This window comes from Capricornis sumatraensis, chromosome 22 (genome assembly GCF_032405125.1).
Source record: "Capricornis sumatraensis isolate serow.1 chromosome 22, serow.2, whole genome shotgun sequence".
Lineage (NCBI taxonomy): Eukaryota > Metazoa > Chordata > Mammalia > Artiodactyla > Bovidae > Capricornis > Capricornis sumatraensis.
In genome coordinates this window covers 21,445,607-21,460,971 of record NC_091090.1, presented here as the reverse complement: position 1 = coordinate 21,460,971, position 15,365 = coordinate 21,445,607, and the positions used below count along the sequence as shown (strand labels likewise).

General features: G+C 52.7%; 2 protein-coding genes across 9 annotated transcripts in view; one reads left to right on the top strand and one right to left on the bottom strand.

Annotated features, from left to right (window-relative positions):
• Positions 1 to 961: 961 nt before the first annotated feature.
• PPP2R5D (protein phosphatase 2 regulatory subunit B'delta) overlaps positions 962 to 15,365 on the bottom strand; it is a 36,124-nt gene continuing 21,720 nt past the window's right edge. For 4 of the 6 annotated variants that reach the window (XM_068960652.1, XM_068960655.1, XM_068960653.1 and 1 more), the window contains exon 16: positions 13,887 to 15,313. In XM_068960652.1, the coding sequence (XP_068816753.1) occupies positions 15,176 to 15,313 (138 nt within the window). In that variant the 3' untranslated portion in view covers positions 13,887 to 15,175. Of the gene's footprint in view, positions 2,250 to 2,696; positions 2,815 to 2,898; positions 2,974 to 3,254; positions 3,360 to 3,436; positions 3,504 to 3,639; positions 3,788 to 5,569; positions 6,638 to 7,721; positions 7,801 to 7,924; positions 7,999 to 13,886; positions 15,314 to 15,365 lie in introns of those variants that run through there. The other 2 variants (XM_068960656.1, XM_068960651.1) reach the window with 2 other exon arrangements.
• MEA1 (male-enhanced antigen 1) lies at positions 12,536 to 14,228 on the top strand. Of its 3 annotated transcripts, none has more exons than XM_068960657.1 (4): positions 12,536 to 12,597; positions 13,066 to 13,345; positions 13,431 to 13,533; positions 13,844 to 14,228. In XM_068960657.1, exons 2-4 carry the CDS (start codon positions 13,076 to 13,078, stop codon positions 13,993 to 13,995), a joined length of 525 nt encoding a protein of 174 aa, XP_068816758.1. In that variant the 5' UTR covers positions 12,536 to 12,597; positions 13,066 to 13,075; the 3' UTR covers positions 13,996 to 14,228. The 3 variants fall into 3 exon arrangements, with proteins under 3 accessions (XP_068816758.1, XP_068816760.1, XP_068816759.1); XM_068960659.1 differs by having other exon boundaries at positions 12,553 to 12,567; positions 13,064 to 13,345; XM_068960658.1 differs by lacking the exon at positions 12,536 to 12,597 and adding an exon at positions 12,689 to 12,704 and having other exon boundaries at positions 13,062 to 13,345.

Sequence of the window (15,365 nt, the reverse complement as noted above, 5' to 3'; positions counted from 1 at the left end):
TGGAGTGAACCTTTGGCGGTGGTCCTGACATCTTCACAGTGACTCTGGCTCTGAACTAGGACCTGGAGTGCTGCTCACTGCTTTGACTTTATCCCTCACTCCTTTTTGGAGCTTCTCTCCAGCCTTCTTTGTGTTTCTGTGAGCCAAGTAGTTCAGTAGTCTTTTTCTGCTTTTATCAGCCAGAATCACTGTTTTGGTATTAAACTAGGACTGATTCACGTGACAATTGGGACTCTACAGTGCTCCCTCACTCTCTCTGGGCCAGGCCAACCATCCTGGTAGCTACAGCCTTCAACTACCAACCACTGGAGCAGCACGTTTTATGCATTTCTTCCCTCAGGACTACATCATCTACCCCCAACCAGGAAGCATCAAGCAATGACAGTCTTAGTCTCTAACTCCACCTCGTCCTCGCAGGCTGCGTTTTGCTATTTTTTTGCCTGCCCAGCAGCACAGGGGATCCTAGTTTCCAGTCCAGGGATGGAACTCGTGCCCCCGGAATTGGAGTCGCTGTGTCCCTACACACTGGACCATCTGAAAGTTCCTACAGCTGCTGCTTAGATGTCAATCCTTCCCATGTCCTGTAGGTCCTGTGATTTATCTAGGTTCCCAGCCTCCACTGTCTGTGATTAACTGATCTTACTGATTCTTAGGATTTACAGATTATCAACTATAGAAAATCACCCTCTCTTCTTCTGGAACTCTTGATTTGTGTCACACCTCCTCATTCTATCCTCCAACTTCTTTGATGTCTTTTCCCTAGTTTCCATTTCTCTGTCCCTGGGCTCCATCTGTGTCGCTTCCTCACATCTACTTCCATTTCATCTTCCCTTCTAGGTGTGCCTAACCTGCTGCTAAACCATGAAGTTTCTAATGTCAGTGTATTTTTCATTAAACAAAAAACTTTAATCAAACCAATTTTGTCCTGATACATTTTTTCGTCATAGCTCTTCTTTAAACATAAATAAGACATTTTATATTTTTGTATTTTACATTTCCAACATCTCAGACTTTGCTGGTCTGATTCTGTTGCCTGTTGTTCCTAATGACTCTTGCTTATCCTTTTTTTTTTTCCTTTTGTGCTTGTTTTCACTATAAGCTCATATGCCTTGAAATTTTACCTGAAGGAATTTCTTGAAGCCTGGGTTTAAAGTACAATCCTCAAGAGAGAAATGCATTTTGGGAATTCCCTGGTGATCCAGGGGCTAAGACTCCACTCTCCCAAGTTCAACCTGACCAGGAAACTAGATTCTGCATATTGCAACTAAGAATCTGCACGCTGAAACAAAGACCCTGTGAACCACAACTAAGAACCAGCACAACCAAAATAAGTAGATATTTTTAAAAAGAGGAATGCATTTGCTTCTGCCAGGAATACCTGGAGGTACTCCCAACCAGAGACCACTTTAAACTGAACTGTAGCGTGAAGATACTCCAGTCCACAAGCAGTATGAATTCTCCACCCAAACAGTACTGAGAACCAGATGCGCTTACCTATCACCAGGGACACTTTCTGTCCCCACCTCCTACCTCCCATTGCATCTAAAACCAAACCTAAGAAGATGAGTTGTGGGATTGGGTCCCTCTTTGAATGATGGTGTCATCTGTTGGCCTGAAGGAGGAAGGGCCTCTGATCTGACCTCCCACTTTGTAGGTTTAGGTTTACTGTCTACCCACATATGGCCCCTGAAACAGTAGTTCTAAGCCACCTACAAAAGCAGCAGGATAAAAAGATGAGACACGGGAGTGTTTATGAACTGGTTCCTGCATGAAGTCGCAGTCCTGGGAGCCACTCAGACTCTGGCCTTCAACCAGCCTCAAGGTTCTTTTCCTTCTGTATCAGAATCATTAAGGCAAGGATGGGAGGAGGACACGAGGACAATGACCCAGATCCAAGCAGACAAAGTGCAACATGGCAGAAGGCTCAGCTGCTCTTCCTTTTCAGCTCTTAGGCAGTCCAAGAGGCTTCGAGTCATCTCTGGGCCAGGCGAGTTCCAAGGCAGCTGTGACCTTACCGTTGAATGGGAAAGAACAAGAACAGGCCAAGCCCAAAGGTGTCCCCACAGATGCACTTCTCACCGGGGCAGCAGCAGAGCTGAGCACGGATGCTTACTACTCTTTGCTCAAAGGGAGATGTCGTCTGTCCTTGCCTGCATTTCGGCGCCTCTTTCGACTCAAGAAGCTCTCTAGCTTCTTGCTTCGTTTCAGCTCCTTAAACTTCTCAGCCAGGACCAACTGGCGCTGCTCAGCTAGAGGGCAAGGAGAAAGAAAATCAGTAAGCAAAGGATGAAGTCTCCCTGCCTCCCCTTGCCCCGGGTCAGTAACTCTTAACCACTACGCAGGGATATGTGACTCATCAGGGGTTCACTGGTGTGTAAAAGCAAACTGACTTCCACAACTCCACTCTTTCTCAATTCAACCAACCATGAGGTCCTTCTCTGTGCCCAACCCAACATATGAGGGGGCGTGACAAAGATAAGTGACACTCTCTGCCCACAGTCTCATCAGGGATATGAGAATGGTTACAAACAATGACTCCCTATTACTACTATTTCTACTTTCCTCTAAGTTACCATGGGATCCAGCCTTCATGTCTCCCTTAGGCAGCTCCAGGAACCCCCAACACAGCATCCATCACTATGGCTACCCAATCTCTTGTCCCTGTGTCTCGTGGGTCGTAGCTGTGCCCCACTCACATTTCTTCAGGAAGTATGGCCGATGGCCCTGGTGGGCCTGAGCCCGCCGCTCCTGCTTCAGGGCCAGGCGCAGCTCCTGCTGCCGCTTTCGTTCCTTCTGGGCCATTTCTTGCTGCTCCTGTGGAGCCGAGATGAGAGGAGTGAGACAGGTGAACAGCAGGGACTGTGACTCACCTCCCGCCCCATACTCTGACCGTCTCACCATTCGCTGAAGCAGGTGCTGTAGTTTCTCATGCTCCTCCCCTGAACGGCGCTTCTTCAGCTGCTTTTTCACCAGCTCCATAGTGGAAAATGAGTATGATGGTTAACGTTCTGTAAATGTTACCTGAAACTTTGTGCCAAGCATCATTCTAAGAGGTTCACATACGTTAACTCACAGTAACACTATGAAACGGAACTATTAGCTTTTTGTGATAAGGAAACTGAATTGAAAAGAGGTTAAGTATTTTGCCAATGATCACACAACTAGCAATATGATTCGCCCTGCTCCCCTCTGCTTCTCTAACCTGTGTTCTAGTCCCTCCTGGAATCCCCACAAATCAGCCTCATGCTACTCACCTCTTTCTCTCTGGCTCGGATGTCATCTAGGAATTGATATGTTTTATCGAACACCTCAGGATTATACTCCCCTGACAGATCATCAAAGCGGGGGTCCCGGGCTACCTTTGGAGAGAACAGAGAATATAAGAGAACCGTTCTGTCTCCTTTCCCTAAGAAAATGCTCACTGCCTCCGCCTCACCTTCTTACCGATGGGGACAACCTGACGCAAAAATGGCACCCGGACCTTGGCTGACATTTCCAGAGGCCTATGGAAAAAGTGAAGGACAGGTCAAGGGAACGCCAGTCTCGTTAAAGGCCTCCCACCTGCCACCCAAGAAAGCAGACACCTACTCAAGTAGGTGTCTTTCCCTCCAAGCCCCCGGGAAAGGCCTTGCTCCTCACCTGTGCTTATCTGCAACACATGCTTTTTGGACAGGTGGTCTACAACTCTGCTTCTTAGTGCTGCTTCCTGTTACCAGCTGTTTGTAGGCTTTAGTCCCCACTTGGCTCTGCAGTTCCAACAGCTCCTCGAATGACATGTGAGATGTGTCTGTGAAAGGAAGTGGGGGTGGGGGGACCGCAACTCAGCTCAGCATCTGCCACTGCTGCAGACATCGCCCCATCCTCTTTCCTTAGGTAAGTGACCCTTTAGACCGATCGCTGCAGGCTCCAGGCAACACAGGCTGTAATGGTGCTCCACTGACACCTAACGCCCCAACTATTCCAGCTATCTGGGGCCTCACCTTGCTAAGGAAGCTATACATGTAAGGCTGGAGATGGACTAACCCACAGTCTCTTCGTTTTCCCCTTCTCTTTTAAATTTCTCTTTCACAGGTTTTCCCACAAAGACCTCTGTCTCCATTCGTTGCTCAGCTACCTTTATTCTGGTTCAGTTTACGCTCAGCATCTCACCTCACTTGGTGCTCTAGCCTCCTTACTGCTTGCCCAACCACCAGTCTCACTGCTTTCAAAGCTATCTCTCAACTTCAGCCTCCAGTTGTTGGTGTTCAGCCGCTAAGGCCTCCCTGTCTCTGTTTCTCAGAGTTTGCCCAAGTTCATGTTCACTGAACGTGGGAGAGATGCCTAAAAGGCAAATCTGGGATTAGGGGGTAAATTGGCAGACTGGGATTGACATATACACACTATTATATAGAAAAGAGATAGTGAATAAGGACCAACTGTATAGCACAGGGGAACGCTTGTCAATACTCCGTAATGACCCATACAGAAAAGAATCCAAAAAAGTGGATATACGTATAACTGATTCACTTTGCTGTACCCCTAAAACTAACAGAGTATTGTAAATCAACTATACTCCAATAAAAACTGTTTTTTAAAAAAGGAAGGAAACTACTAGAGACATGAAGTTTTCACTTTAACTTCTTTAAATAATAAAGTAGCTTTCTCTTTCCAAAAAAAGGGGCAAATTGATCTTATCGCCCCCACCTCATTTCCACATACATATTTTTTAGATCACTTTCTCCAGACTCCGTACTCCCCAATGGCTTCCATCTTACTCAAGAGTAAAAGCTTTGGGTTTGTAATAGCCTGAAGATCCCATGTGACCTATTGCATTTTGTCTCTGATCTCCTCTTCTACTATCTCTTTCCTACTCCTCTCCAGTCAACTGGCCTCCAAGCAGTTCCTAAGCAAGCAAGTATATTCCCATCTCAGTTCCTCTGCACCTGACTTGGCCTCTGCCTGTAACACTTTCACCAGCTGTATTGCTTGCTCCCTTACCTCCTTCGCAGGGTTTCTCAAATGCCACCACCTATTCAGTGAGGCCTTCTGTGATTACTTAACACCATAACCCCTCCCGTTTTCTCTTCAAAGCTCTTATCACCTTTCTCAAAACTGTAGAATAATTCACATACCATAAAACTTAGCCTTTAAAAATATGCAATTCCTTAGGTCTCCGTGCCTTTTTTTTTAACCCCCAAAGAGTAAGCTTCATGAGAGCAGTTTTGGGCTGCTTTACTCACTGTTGTATCTCCAGCATCTAGAACTGTGCCTGCGTACAATAGATATTCAATAGTGGCGAAATTTGTTGAATCTTCACCTAAGTCTTCCTCAATAATCAATGCCCTTCTGACTCTGCTTTGGAACGTAAGTTTTCTTCCTGCGAAAAACCCTCTTTGCCCTTTAAAAAACTGCTCAGGGTGTCCTAACTCAGTAAGTATCCTCTCACTCCCCACTTTCTAGGGCGTTGGGGGGCGCTCCCGGTGTCTGCGTCTTTCAGACAACTTGGCAGTCTCGGGGTGAGCCCGCATCAGACGCGGAGCCCCTCTCCCGGCCCTCAGCGCTTCCCCTCATCCCGGCACCGTGCCCTCACCATTCTGCGGGCTCCCGTCATCCTGAGCCCTGCTGGGAGGCCCTGCAACCGCCCCGCCACGGTAGCTTGCTCTCGGCATGGCTTCAGCGGCGAATTGAAGACTAATGGCGTTACTTCCGCCACGCAGGCCTCCGCCCCGCCCCTTCCGGAAGGCTTGGTGTCAGCAGCGCAGATCCCGCCCACCCCTGGGCGGGGCCGAGCGGGTTGCTGGTGGGCGGCCGGGGTACCCTCCCTGGGCGGAAAGCGGCCACCCGTCTACAGAACGTCGCCACGTTTTTGTCGCAAGGCGCTGCACTCCACACCGGAGAAACTCCGGCTAGGTCGTGATGGTATTTGGTTTCCTAATGCTCTTGCCTGAGAAGCCAGAGCCTCAGCACCCTGCCCCCACTGTAAACTCCTGCCATCTCTGTCGTATTCCACAAAAAAAGAGACCACACGTTTGGAGATTTTTAATTCATTTGTATAAAATTTGAGCTGGCTGAGAGTGTCAGGGTACAGCAACAGCTCAAGGAAGGATGGGATTATCTGCTGGTCCTCGCCTCCCCAGGTCAGGGAGAAGGAGATTTCATGCCAACAGCTGCAACTCCTCTCAGCTCGCAATCCATGCCCATGGCTCAAGCAGAGGGGAACAGGTGGAAAAGGGAGTGGGGAGGGGAAGCTCCTGAGGCTCACACACTGCTTGCTTCTCCCTCCTTCCCATTCCCGTCACTTCCCAGCAGCCTGTGGCTGACCTGGGGCAGAGCAGAACCCAGGAGCAGTTGGAGGGAGGTGAATGGGACAGAGCACCAAGGGGAAGGGGCCCTCGGCCCAAGGAGGAAGGGACCTAACCCTTCCTGCTACAGCTCCCCACTAAGTTCACAGCACAGAAAACACCTCTAGTCCAACAACTCCACGCGGAGGTATACCAAATCCAAGGTCCAAAGGGGCAGGCGGGGGAAGAGATGGGCAGGGGCAGTGAAGACAACAGCAGGCTCAGGAAGGAAGGTGGCAGAGACATCCTCCTACCCATGGGAGGAGACGATGGGGCGACTGATATTGCTGTTGGTGGTCATGGCATTCAGCTCCCACCTGGAAGGCCAAAATTGACAGGCAGAAAGGAGAGAAGGGGGAGCCTCCGCCCCCAAATCCAGAATTGCTCAAACAGCAATGAACACACCAGTCCCTTCAGCTCTCTAAAGCTCAGCCACCCACAGCCACCTCTTCCTTACAGCCCTGTTAGGTTTAACAATCAGGTCCCACGCATCACCCACTCATCCACCTGCAAGCTCCTGTGGACTTCCTGTTTTTGTTTATATATCAATAATCTTATGCCCAACACCTGGAGAAAACCATCTGTGTATACATCTCAATGAAACTTCCCAACCTACCTTTCCTCCTCTACTCAGATCCAACCAGGAAGCCCCTCCTCCCACCAGGAATGCCGGGTTTTGTTCTCAACTCCCATCCTCTTAAATCCCCCACCCACCCACCCCACCATATTAAAATTCAGTTCCTCTCTTTTTGACAATGGTCATTCTACAAAATTTCACCAAGTACCAAGGCTGCAGTCTACTTGGTATTAAGCACTTGAGACATGTGTCACTCCTGGGCCAACCTGGGACCCACCTGTTCAGCCTGTATCCTCTATCACCTGAGTATCAATACTGAATACTGAACACACAGAACCTCAGCAAGAGGAATTAAGCTGAACTGATACAAGGAGAGGAAAGTGTCACAGAATGATCCATAAGAGTACAATTATATGCAAAGTAGCTTCTGGCGCTTGATTTTAGACCTACGAATTCAAAGAGAAGTGGCTAGAGAAAACCGCCCTTATTTCTGGAATTAATGTGATCCAGAGACTCCTAACTTGTCTTTTTTCTTCGGTTCTAAGATTTAATCAAACTTTTTCAGCACATTAACAGAAATAATTGTATAAGCTCAGGTCTCAGGAAGTGATGCTTCTGAGCTTGGTTTGAAGGCTGGATTTTTTTTTCCCGCTATCATGTATCCAGTTGACAGTTTTATTGTATTTCCTTCCAGCACCCTCTCCACAAGTAGACTACAGAACAAAATCTTCTCTCTCCTCCACACTTAGACTGAGTCAATCAGGTCATGTCTGTGCTGCCCACTCATCCTCAACTAATCCCTCCCTTCCCACCATTCACTGTACCTGATGTCATGGGGCAAACAGGACTGGTCCAGGTTGTACTGAATCACAGCCAGTTTGCACAGAGTCTTCAGACTAGGGCCTTTAAAGGAGGAGTTACGGGAGAGGGAGATGGTCAAAGCCAAGGAAAGGGTCCCGTCCTGGATATCACCATCCAAAGACAGGGACCCTGATGGCAGAAGCACTTTGGGAATAAGTGTACTTACTAAAGTCCAAAATGTGTAAGTCAGAATGATCTATGAGGTCGAATTCATCTCCTAGGCCTTCCTCTGGAGACGGACTGTAGGATCAAACAGAGAAATGATGGGCGGAGCAAAGGCTGCCCACGAAACTCTCTTGCTCAAATGTCTCCCGTGGGAGTCATTTGACTCCTAAGGGCTCCGGCCCTCCCTTCTCTCCTCCTGACCTGGTGCCCCCAAAGAGGACAATCTTGTCACCAACAATACAGCAGCACTGGCGCCGGCGGGGACATGGCCCCTTCCCCTTAGGTTCAATCTTCTTCCAAGTAAACGACACTGAAGAGAAGTTTAAATGGAGGTTCAGTACCCGCTCATCCAGATATCCTCTCCACTGCACCCCTCACCTACTCAGAATTATGCTTTCCTTTTACATCCCACCTCCATGGCACCCTGTTCCTTCCCTCTTAAAGGCAGTGCTCTTTACCAGGGTTAAACTTCCAGAGGTCATGGAAGTGCCGGTTCAGCCTTGCGTTATAGCCACCAAAAATGTACAGCTCCCCGTTGTAGCCAACTGGAAGCAGAGAGGTGTGTCAATAGTGTGGGAATGATGCAGGGGAACAGGGACTCAGCAGGGACCTAACAGACACTCACAGGCTGAGTGGCTCCGGCGCCCCTCAGGTAGCACTGGGGTGGGTGGACAGTCCAGCCAGGCCTCGGTCCTCGTGTCAAACACACGAATGCGGTTGCAGTAAATCTCATTGTTGGAATGGAATGGCCCAAAACGGTCGGCCCGGCCCCCAAAGACATACATGTGACTGCCCAGCATTGTGGCCGAGTGGAAGTCCCTCCAGCGTGCAGGGTTGCCCTGGGCAGGAGCAAAGATCGCATGGAGAGAGGGTCAGCTTTCAGTCTGAGCTCCCTATGGTTTCTTAAATTGAGGATGGGTGTCTGGAAGAGAGGAAAATGGGCAGACCTTTGTACAGATCAGGGTCCATGTCATGGTGCTGGTATCCAGTTTATGGATGTCATTGGAAAAGCAGTCGGCCTGACAGGGACAAAAAAGGAAGTGAAGGAAAGAATAAAAGAGAGGGGCAGGGGTCACTCCCCAACCCTCCTAGCCCCTCACCTCAGAACCTGCAAGCAAACCAAAGCCTCCCATTCCACCACCTTCAATTCCCCTTCTTCCTCCTCATTCCCACCCTAAACCTCTGATTGCTTCCAGACCTACCAGCTGCTCGTAGCCCCCAAAAATGTACATGGTCTTGCCCAGGACACAAGCCGAATGTCCATCCCGGGCCCCAGGAACCGTTCCTGACACTCGGGGTGTTGACCACTTGTGAGTATCTGAAGAGGGCAGAGGGCGGGCCCAGTAAGCAAGCTGACACTCCCTCCTAGACTCCGGGGCACGTTACTCCCACCCCCTCAGCACACACCCTTCCCAGGCCCCCCGAGGCACCATCTGGCAGAACACAGCCACTGAGACCCATACTCACTGACGTCAAAGGCATAGAGCACATTGCAGGCCCCTTCGGTGTCATTCCGCCCGCCCCAAAGGAAGACTGTGTCATCGATGAGGACGGTTGAGTGTCCATACCGCATGTAGGGTACCACGGGAGCCTGCCCGCGGGCGGCGGGCCTCACTGGGGGCAGCTTCGTCCAACGTAAGGACACTGTGGGCACAGCTCTGCTCAGCCCTGGGCACCTCCCTTCAGGCCATCCACCTTTTCCCCAACCACGTTGGTTTCCCCCACCCTCTTTGGCCATGGGGACCACCATCAAACCTCACTCAGCCACCCACTGCCCACTGCCCTCCCTGATGCAGGTACCCAGGGACAGTCCCCGAATTCGCTTACCTGCGTTGAAAATGTGCACATCAATCTGACGCAGCGTCTCATAGTCTTCGCCTGAGCAGTAACCCCCGAAGGAGTACACCCGGTGCCCCACGGCCACTGCAGCATGGTTCACCCTGCGGGGCCCGCCCTCCAGGTGCACTGTCCACCGTAACATCCCCTGGGCCTCTGGTTACAGCAACATGCCCCCCCGGCACGGCCTGCTGCCTCTGCTACCTGCACACAAGTTGGGGCCACGGGCTCCTCAGGCGGGGCCTTTGCCTGGCTCACCGTGACTCTGCCCCGGACTAGCCCTTGCCTGTAAGTGTCACCCTGGTGGCCCTCCCACACCACCCCTCTGCAGCTCAGGTGGCTGGCTCTGCCCCAGGGGAGCCGCCGAGGTCAGGGAGCTAGCCCTGGCCCTGTGTTCTCCAACAGCAAAGGGTGGGGCCACTCTGACCTGCCTACCAGCTCAGACTGCTGAACTAGGGCTCAGTATGGTCACCCCTCCCCACAGAGGCTGTACCCTGTCCCTGGCTGGCCCAAGCTCCAAGCCCCCTTCCCAGGTCAGTGAGTTCTCTTGTCTCTCTGGCCCTGCTCTGCTTACTGCCACCTCTCTAAGAATCTCTGTGCTCTCTGAGGTGGGGAGAGAGATCTCAAAATACTCAGAGTTATTAATAGCCCAGCCAGCCCCAGACTGTCCATTGAAAGCTGGCACGAGTGCCTCCACGCAGAAAAGCTTTTAGGCTTTTAGAGTGGAACGGTCCCTCGATTCAGGATGGGGTGGGATCGATCCAGGACAGGGACCTCCATGGATGGCTAGCCCCTCTTTGGGGGCGCTTGTCAAGCTAAGCAGTTGTCATCGGGGTCACCCGGGGCCCCTCATGGGCACGAGGAGTCCCTTTGACAGCTGTACCTGGTATCCTGCCAAGGACTTAAGCCAGAAAGGTATGTGTCTGCTGGGGACTGAGGCGTGGGGGTGGGGAGGAGGCATTTTCTCCTCTTGCCGTTTGCCCAACCTGCCCACTGGATAGAGAACAAGCTGTTTTCCAGCAGTTCTTCTCCTACTCGGGTCCCTGAAAGGGGAGAGGGGTAGGGGCGTGCAATGGAAAGGGAAAGGAAAGCAAAAATGCCCTTGGCCAGGACAAGAAAAAGACCCAGGCATGAGAGGTCATGGTCTCTTAAAGACAACCCGCCAACCTAGTGATAATGGGTATATTTGAAGGCTCTATCAGGCAGATCTCCTATAGCCAGTACTGCCTTCATTGGCAGGCACCTGATAGGTTTGGAGGGACCATCTCTCCCTGTTCAAGAAGCCCTGGCAGAGGGAAGCGCCAGGCAGAACCTCAGGCACACAAAAAGCTCAAGTATGGCGGCCCCTCGTAAGAAAGACATATGGGCTTCAGATGGCTTGCCAGTCCTCCACCCCTACCCAACCTCCCTCAAACCCCAACCCCATGCTTTAAATAGCTACTCTGCCAAACCTGAAATAGCCCCAGCAGGAAACCACTCTCACTTCATTACTCCTGTCCTCAATCCAAAAGCTCTTGGATCTGAGCTTATAGGGACAGATAGGAAGGAGGTTGACGGGCTTAAGAATGGGAGACCTTCATCTTCCCTCATAGACTCCACCTTCCCCTTCAGCTAGATCAAGGTAGAGCATTCAGAGGGCAAGAGAGAAGCAATTCCGTGCAAAGGTGGAGGTTTTTCCCCATGGCTTCTCCTCCAAAAAAACAACTCAAGCTCAGGGAAAACAAGCCCCCAGGGTCCCAGAGGCCCCTCTTATTCCCGGTCTCTCCCATCCTCCACCACTGCCGCATTCTCAAGCATCTTCAATCGCCTCATGAACCTGCCCCCTCCCCCTGCCTATTCTCGTGCAATTTTCATTCCCAGTTTCTGGCCCTTCTTGATCTCCTGAGAGCTCTGCCTTTTTCCCCTTCTTCCTTCCCCCACAGCTCCAAGCTCCACCGTGACAGCCCTTCATTTTTGCTCTTCCACTAAGGGGGGGGAAAAAAAGTTAATATTCACTGACCCCTTTCCGCCTGAGATATTCCTCCCTGTATATGACGCTATCCCTGTCGCCTTCCAGTCATCCCAACCTCCCCTCCCCCACAACGCCAGACACCCCCGCCCTTTTCTTCCATTATCCTCAGCCTCCCTGTTCCCTTCATAACCCGATCTTCTTCCAATTTCCTTCAGGGCCTCTTCCAGCTACCAGGTATCCCCCTCCGGTTCCTCACCACCCTCCCCGAGCCCTTCTCTCCCCATTAACACTTTCCTTTCCCGTCATCCCCCAGCTCGCTCCCAGCCCCCTCCGCAGCACTCAGGCCCCTCCCTCAAGACCCCAGCGCTAGATAGGGGCGTCTCCAGCCCCTACAAATTTCTTTGTTCCTCAGCCCACCCCGGGCTACCTGCCAGGCCGGGCCGGGGCGGGGCCGCGGGTCCTCGCGCTGCCTGCAGCCTAGAACCCGTTGCGCGCCAACCGACGACTCCGTCCCCAACGAGATAAACACAGCCAGGCTGTGTCCTTCCGGCGGGCAGCTGGATGCGCACGTGCAGTCCGAGCTGAGTGCTCGAAGCGTACCGGGACTTGTAGTCCACGGGATTCCGGTGGGCCTGGAGCTGCCGAAGAGTGGGCAGGGGCCGGAGGAGATGCTGCGCAGATAGGTGTCAAAGATCCCGGGCTTTACTGGGTAATGTAGTCCTGGGTCTGGGAGAAGGTGGTGGAGGCGGAGCAAGGGGCGGGCTCTTCGTCCAAGTTCCCGTCAATCACGAGCGTGGGGCGGGGCTGGAGGTATGGGCACCCCCCGCCCCCGCACGTCCTGCCCCGCCGGAAGTGAAGGTGCGGGTTGGGTCGCGGGCTCTGAGCGGGTAAGGCGCGCCGAAACACCCCTGCGGAGAATCGGTGGGGCGGGTGGGGAACTCCGCAACTCGGGCCATTTGAAGGGAGCCCCAGGGGCCCGAAGGGCGTTTGTCAGGCGGTACAGAGGGGAAGCCCTTGGAGGGGAGAGAGGGGGCGGGTATCTTGTTTGGCGACTTGTTCCTAAGTGGATTGGGGGGAGGGGGGTTCTCGAAGGGGTGTCTTTTGAGAGGTGGCATGGCCTCCGGTTGGGCTGCTGTTTAAGAATTGGCAGAGAAAGGCAGGTGGGCCTCGATTAGGAATAAGAGTGGTTTTAAGAGGTGAGGGGCCAGGACAGGCTGGGTGGTATGAAGTGCAGGAAACTCGAGGCTTTTAAATGTTTGTCGACACTAGCAGGAGACCACCAGGAGCTGGTTGAGAGGCTGAAGGCGGATTTAATTTCATCCGATCCGTGTTCTTCTGCCTTCCTGTTCTTGCAGCCCCTGCCCGATGGCAGCAGTAGTTCTAGGGGGCGACACCATGGGTCCTGAACGTATCTTCCCCAATCAGACTGAGGAACTCGGGCCACATCAGGGCCCCACGGAAGGTACTGGGGATTGGAGCAGTGAGGAACCAGAGGAAGAACAAGAGGAAACAGGGGCAGGACCAGCTGGCTACTCCTACCAGCCTCTGAACCAAGATCCTGAACAAGAGGAGGTGGAACTGGCACCAGTGGGGGATGGAGAAGATGTAGTTGCTGATATCCAGGATCGGATCCAGGTATGTGGGGGAGGCATTGTTTCTGAGCAAATGGAGCAGGAGTCCCTGAAGAACTGACCCTGAACTGTCTTCTCGGCTTCTGCAGGCCCTGGGGCTTCATTTGCCGGACCCACCACTAGAAAGTGAGGACGAAGATGAGCAGGGAGCTACAGCATTGAACAACCACAGCTCTATTCCCATGGACCCAGGTAAGAGAGATCATTCTTTTACTCTGGCATAATTATGGAAGAAGGGGACTGGTTAATGCCAATAGAGGGAAGTCCCAGAGGAACATCCTGCTCCTAAAAGAATAGTTTGTAATCTAAGATTTTGCAGACTGCAGAATCCAGGTGAAATGCTATTCTTTCTAGACTGGCAGGATGGGCAGGCTTCCTTAGGAATAACTGGACAGATTGAGTGACCTTACTAGTCCAGAATCTCTGAGTTAATTCAACGAATGGGGAGGGGAGCTGGTCCCATCGTTCCTACCCACTAACGGGTCTCTGCCTGTGATTTCAGAACATGTAGAGCTGGTGAAAAGGACGATGGCTGGCATAAGCCTGCCTGCGCCAGGGGTTCCTGCCTGGGCTCGCGAGATATCAGATGCCCAGTGGGAAGATGTGGTACAGAAGGCCCTCCAAGCCCGGCAGGCTGCCCCTGCCTGGAAGTGACCACCCTGAGAGCTGCTGTAACTCCTTGCATTCCAGGCCAGAACCAGCACAGGACTGAACATATCCTGGTTGTCACATCCATCTCCATCCTCCTCCCCAGCCCTCCTCCACATCAAGGCAAATCAGACTTCTTCTCAGAGACCCACTTTATTCAGTTCTGTACATATGGGGACATCGGCCCAAGCCCAACCCACCTTAGCATGTATCATTCTGTGGAGAATAAAGCACCCTATGTACACAGCCAAAAGCTGCACTGCCTGTGCCCTCGGAACCTGGGTCTGGCCCTCCCCAGCCCCTCACCCCTCCAAGGTACCTGAAAGGGACAAATGAGGACCTGCCCAGCATCAACATAAACAAGGAAATAAATAGGTGTTGGGGGGAGCCATGCTTGGAGCACTGCTCCCTGCTTCCTTCTTCTTGGCTTTGGGGACCAACAGCACAGGAAAGCAGTCAGCCCCGGGGTGGTCCCTTCCATGTCAGTGATCCCAGGGTCGCTGCTCACCGGAGAGGGGGCATAGGGTTGGGCGTCTGTTGATCCCCTTCTCTCGGTCCCTTTGGGCCCTCTGTTCATCAGCTGTGGTCCAGAGCCTATGCTTTTCTCCTTTTGCCCTCCCATGTTGTCTTGGTCAGGCAAGGGGTAAGAGGAAATAATGCAGCCCCATCAGCCTGCACGCCTCTGGGACTGGGGGCCTATTTGGGCCGTTGGGGGTTGGCTCCCCTCTGGCTAATTCACTCCAGGGGCCAGTGGGGTTTGACAGAACTTTGGTGAGAATCGTCTCCTGCTGCCCCCTACAGGCTTGCAGGGGAGGGAGACGAGGAGGGGGCACCTGGGGCCGAAGGGGAGAGGAGCGTGTTATTTCTGTGTGTATTTCTCAGAGCAGCCTCAGGTAGCTGTGGGGTGAGGAGCAGTAGGGGGCCAGGCATCCCCACGTCACTGTCAGGGTGCGGAGCACCGCCGTGCCCAGCCTGTCTGAACTAGGCGCAGGGAGGCATGAACACCTCTGGGGGAGAAGAGGGGCCACTCTCTGGGTGCCCCTGCTTCTAGGGCTGCATCCCCCCCTCCCCAGAGCAGAGAGGCCCTGCCTTGCCCCAAGTCAGCCAGTGGGGAGCAGAGGGTGGAGGGCTGGGGCAGTGTCCCAGGGCCGAGTGGGCCGTTGCCCTGCGGCGGGAGGCGAGGAGGTCAGAGGGCCTCCTGGCTGGCAGTTAGGAACTCTTCGGCCCGCTTGTGCGCCTCCAGCGCCTTGATGGTGTACACGTCCTGGGGCAGCTCGGACTTCCGCCGGAGCAGCACTTTCTCCTTCTTGATGTCCTTCAGCATCTGTGTGTGCATGTGCAGAGGGCGGGGGGGTGACGACCGAGTCCCCCCACCA